The sequence below is a fragment of the Bos indicus x Bos taurus genome, chromosome X (assembly GCF_003369695.1).
Source record: "Bos indicus x Bos taurus breed Angus x Brahman F1 hybrid chromosome X, Bos_hybrid_MaternalHap_v2.0, whole genome shotgun sequence".
In the NCBI taxonomy this organism is placed as follows: Eukaryota; Metazoa; Chordata; class Mammalia; order Artiodactyla; family Bovidae; genus Bos; species Bos indicus x Bos taurus.
Window position 1 is genome coordinate 9,967,790 of NC_040105.1, and position 5,197 is coordinate 9,972,986.

Below are 5,197 nucleotides of genomic sequence, written 5' to 3' on the forward strand. Positions count from 1 at the left end.
GCTTTTGCTGGAGAGCGCCGAGCACACCCTGCTTGCTGTTCTTTGGTCCCTCCAAACCACAAGCCTTTTCTTGGGCTTGAGACCTCTCACCTCCAGTGGTGGCCCAGCACATGCTAACTCAGTTACAGACGGCAGCTTCTAGGAGGCAGGAATGACCCCCTGACGTCTAAAACATCAATACTGAAAGGACTGTAGCGAAGAAAGCATGGTGGCCTGAGTCACAGGGGCAGAGTGGAGTTGAGTCAGGGGCAAGGGTCTTCTGTACTGAAGCCAGTTAGTCCCAGGTCGTCCTTCACTGTTAACTGAGCAACTACTACATAACCAGGCATTGTGGGAAACAAGACAGTTTGCCCCACGCTCTTCCTGCTGGGTGTCAGGTGCAGACTTGGGGTCTGGGGCTGAAGAATTTTCTCAGCATGTACCACAGAGTTGCTACTGGCTGAGTTTTCACAGCCCTGGATATCTAATCCTCAGTTTCCCCACCTGTAAATCTCTCCTCATGGAAAGGCCCTGGGCAGGAAAGGTGAAAACACATGTAAAGCCCATACTACAATGCCTGCCTGGAATTATTTTTTATTGGCTGAAAAATTAGCAAAAGATCTCACGAAACTCTCAGTCAACTGGTCCTTTATAAGACAAAGAACTAATATAAAATGTGCAGTCAATTCCAAACACTAAGCATTTTTTTCCTCAGCCTTCCATCCTAAATAATAATAATACAAAGCAAAACAATAACAACAGTGTCACACACTGTCTGAAGCATTTTGGTCTCCCAGCAACCCTGAGAGTTTAAGGACTGACCAAGCCCATTTCGCAGAGGAGAAAACACAGAAAAATTCATTCACAGGCCAGGGTCACACAACTCGGAGGAATATTCCTTGAATTCACATTTGCTTCCATCTGCCTCCTGCTGCCCCCTCCATTCTTTCTAGCACCCCAGGCAAGTCAGGACATCAGGGCCAACTCTCGGGCCTCTCTTCCTTTTAGAGAGCCGCCTCCCCCACTTTCCCTTCCTTTCTATCGGTATCTAAACAGACAAGCAGCAGGAAAGCTGCCATTACCTAAGTGGAAAAATGCCCCAGGCTTCTGCAGACTTCTACTCCTGCATTGCCTCAGCAAGGCCTATCCCTCTCTGAGGAAAAGGTCTCAGGGAGGAGCGGGGAGCCTTAGTGGCGTCCCCTTGTGATCCGGAGACTGAGGAGGAAAGAAGTGATTTTTGACAGCGGCTGGGTGAGGGGAACTGGACTCTCCAGACCCCAGAGAAATGGTGTTGGCATGAAGCAGCTGTCGCTGAAAAGGGCCCCAAATCCACCCTGAGTTTCCACGATGAAGTGGACTCACCGACCAGTCAACTAGGGGAAGGTCAGAGGGACGTGGAACCAGAGAGGTGACATCCTGTGCCTGCCTGAAGGCTCAGTGCCCCCAGTTCGGGAGCAGAATGGCTGCCCGCCGAGCAGAGCAGGAACTGGGGAACCAGACGATCACCTGCTCCCCACCACGAAGAAGGAAGTCTAGTGGACGAAGAAATGGGGAAGTCGGAGGTGCTCCTGCTGTTAAGAGTCTATATAACAATTGATTTTAATCCCCAGTGAGACAAAAGCCTCTGCCATAAATGAGATTAGCAAGAGGTTTCTAGAAACATTTTCTGAGGGAGAAGGAGGAGGGGAGCATTGCACTGCCAACTGCTTTATCTGAAAACCTTCGCAACCTGGCTTTTTTCCCTTCACAGGCCTCGGGCAGCCCCACCCCCATGGTATTTGTAACTTGTTTCAGCCGCAAGGGGCGGGGGTCCCTCGTGTTCACAGAATCAGGTGCCATTTTGAAAACTGCTCCACGCTACCTCGAGCTCCCATGTTTCCGGATGTAACTCAGATACGCACTTCAAAATGGAATCCTGCTCAAAACAGTCCCTTCGAAATACAGAGTTCGCCTTTTCAATTTAATATTCAGGTTTTAGACATAATGGGACCGCAGCCTTTGGCCTTGTACCAGGGCCTCCTTAGCAATCACTTTTATAATTTAGGGAAATAAGGAACAGGAAAGTAAAGGAACTTCCCCCTTGTCCGGCAGCAAGTCAATAGCAGAGCTTGAACTTGAGACTTAATTTTTCTAAGAGGGAGGCGACGTACTCAATAAATCCCTGAAAAATTAACCACCAACTAGCAAATATTCCGGTTATTTGGTTTGGATGCCCACCACAATTACAGCATTGAAAAAAAAAAAAAAACAGGCGTGTTTCAGTGAGAAATTTTTCTTTTAAAAAATCACTTAAGGGTGCTTTACTTCGCAGTCAAGTTTAGGAGAATGCTAGCGAGGAGACAAAGAGGGCTAGGGTGGGGCGTAGGGCTTCCACTGGTCTGAAAGCTGAGTCACAGGAATCGCAGCTCTGCAAGTGGGCGAGGCCGCGGGGCGAGGCATACTGCACCCCGGCTGGGGGATGTCTGCCACGGACAAAGGCAGTTTCACAGTAAAGGAATGCCTGTCCCGCTAGGTACCACCCAGGCCCTTAGTTATCACGCTCGGATCCCCAAGGGCCGGTTTTCACGGCCGCTGCAAAAATCCACGCAGCTAGAACCAACAATAAAGGGAAGGGGGATGCGTTACGAAGGAAGTGCGGCGGGGATGGGACGCTTTACGTGCTTTATTTTGCCGCCCTCGTCGTGGCTTGGTGCATGGGTGGACGCGGAGCCCCCCCCCCAAACGCCATACAGGCCCCTGACGCCGTTCCGGAGACGAAACCCGGCGCGAAGGAGTTAAGCGGGCGGGCGGGTGACGTCACCTCATTTGCATAGGAGCGCGCATATAGTTGCGCCTGCCGCGCCCCGCTCGGCACTCGCGGCGGCCACAGCGCAGATTCGACTTCACTCGCTCGCAGTTCGCTCCGGTGAGCCCCGGGGCCCTCTACCTCCTGCCCTCCGCTCCCCTTCCCGCCCCGCGCTCACCCCCTCGCCGCCCGCAACCCAGCGCGAGGGATCGTCCTGGGAAAATGCTGCTCCTCGGGAGCATGGGGAATGCTAGACCGTTCAGATGGGTAATGGGGTCGGGAATTCGGTGGTTTTTAAATATGTTTTAAAACTGACTTTTTGTTATTGCCGTTTGGAAGGGAACAGTTTTTTCTTTCCTACTCTCAAAGGCATTATGCGTAGCCTCTTAGGCGTTGATGAATCAGGAATAGAAAGATCCTTTGTTCCAGCTCACACCCACCCAAGTCCGGAGCTTCAGACTCACAGTTATTTCTCTCGCCTCCGTTGGCTTCGTGGGCTGTATGTGTTAGGTTTAGGGCTGCGGGGCTATATTATGAAATCTTGAAAACGTCCTTGCAGGGGGACGTGTGCAGAGCTGCCGAATTGCTCCTAAATGGAGATCCTAATCGATATAGCTTTGTGTGCGGCTGGCTGCATTGTTGGCGAGAGGGAGGAAGCGGGGAGGGCGGTGGTCGGTGGCGCCCGGCCGCAGCTGCCGCCTTTGTGAGAAGAAAGGAAAGCCGCATGGCTCGCGTCTTTGGGGAAGAGACCAAGTATACAAAAAAAGAAACATTTTGTGCAGCCTTGGCTTCATTTTCGGAAATCTTACTCGATTTTCTTCCCCTTAAACTTGAAATGACTTCACTTTTATGTTGAAACGCCGCCATTAATCGACGGTGATTAATTTCACGCTTGCCTGAGATTCCGCCTCCTAACGTGGGCGGTCTTCCCAATTTGGCCCCTCGCGTTTTGAAATCCTAAAGGGAGCGGGAAAGCGCTCTTCTTTTTTTTTTCCCGCTGTAGAAAGAGGAAGATGTTTAGCCCTGAATGAAAGTGGTAGGAGTTAAAAGTGCGTCTTCAGGCAGGAGACAGGAAGGCAGAAGGCGTTTTCTGAGCCCAGACAGACGAGGGGTAGGTGGCTCACCCTCAACCTCTTGGCTTTGTACCTGCAGCGCCCTCTGCAACCATGTCTGACAAACCCGATATGGCTGAGATTGAGAAGTTCGATAAGTCGAAATTGAAGAAAACGGAAACGCAAGAGAAAAATCCACTGCCTTCGAAAGAAAGTAAGCCACCCCCCTTCTTTGGAAAACGCTGAGAGGGAGTGGCCGGGTGGGTAGGAGAGGATGGGAGGGGCTGGAAGAAGAATTGGGGTGGGGGCAGGGAGTGCGGGAGGAGCCAACAGCTTTTTGATTCTGGTGGCTTGCAAAGGTTAATTTAAAACTTCAGCCAACAAACAATGGGGTTTAGTAATTTAATGCAATGTTTAATATTCCATATTAATATGCAGATGCCGGTATCCTTTTATCTGTAAAAATGTTCTGTTTTGTATAAGCATTTCATGATGGAATGCCTATTGGTACTTGATAGAATGTGTATGATAAGGAGAGATGTTTTTCAAAAAAAGGACTGTAATCCTATGTTACGCTATACTGAATACGCATCTTCACCCGCTCCATCTTTTTTCTTTTTCTTTCCCATCACAGCGATTGAACAGGAGAAGCAAGCAGGCGAGTCGTAATGAAGCGTGCGCCGCCAGTATGCACTGTACATTCCACAAGCATTGCCTTCTTATTTTACTTCTTTTAGCTGTTTAACTTTGTAAGATGCAAAGAGGTTGGATCGAGTTTAAATGACTGTGCTACCCCTTTTCACATCAAAGAATGGAGAACTACTGACAACGTAGGCCGCGCCTGCCTCTCCCATCTGCTTGTGTGGCTGGCAGGGAAGGAAAAGAACTTGCATGTTGGTGAAGGAGGAAGCTGGGTGGGACGACAGTGAAATCTAGAGTAAAAAGCTGGTCCAAGGTGTTCTGCGGGCTGTAAAATGCAGTTTAATCAGAGTGCCATTTTTTTTTGTTGTTCAAATGATTTTAATTATTGGAATGCACAATTTTTTTATTATGCAAATAAAAAGTTTTAAAACCTGGCTGGTGTGACGCTTTGGTCTCTGAAAGGAGTGGCTTACTCAGATGAAATCTTGGTAAAAGGGTCCAAAGTGGGTGACCTGGGGAGTGATAGATGACAAACATCTGGCAATTTGGGTAAAAGACCAAAATGGGTTTCATCCAGGTATGTGAAATACCTCATCTACACTGGGTAATTGGGAAATGGTTCATTTTCTTAGGCTGATTGAATTCCTGGTATCCGGAGTTGAGTGAAAACTGATAAAAATATTTGCAGTCCTTTACTTTTAAAGGGTTTGTTAAGCCTACATTGAACCTCTCATCTGAT

The 5,197-nt window shown here is 49.0% G+C and overlaps 1 protein-coding gene across 1 annotated transcript; it reads left to right on the forward strand.

The window, feature by feature from the left end:
- The first annotated feature begins 2,777 nt into the window (after window positions 1-2,777).
- TMSB4X (thymosin beta 4 X-linked) lies at window positions 2,778-4,892 on the forward strand. The gene is made up of 3 exons (XM_027533856.1): window positions 2,778-2,884; window positions 3,917-4,030; window positions 4,451-4,892. Exons 2-3 carry the CDS (start codon window positions 3,931-3,933, stop codon window positions 4,483-4,485), a joined length of 135 nt encoding a protein of 44 aa, XP_027389657.1. The 5' UTR covers window positions 2,778-2,884; window positions 3,917-3,930; the 3' UTR covers window positions 4,486-4,892.
- The last annotated feature ends 305 nt before the right edge of the window (window positions 4,893-5,197 follow it).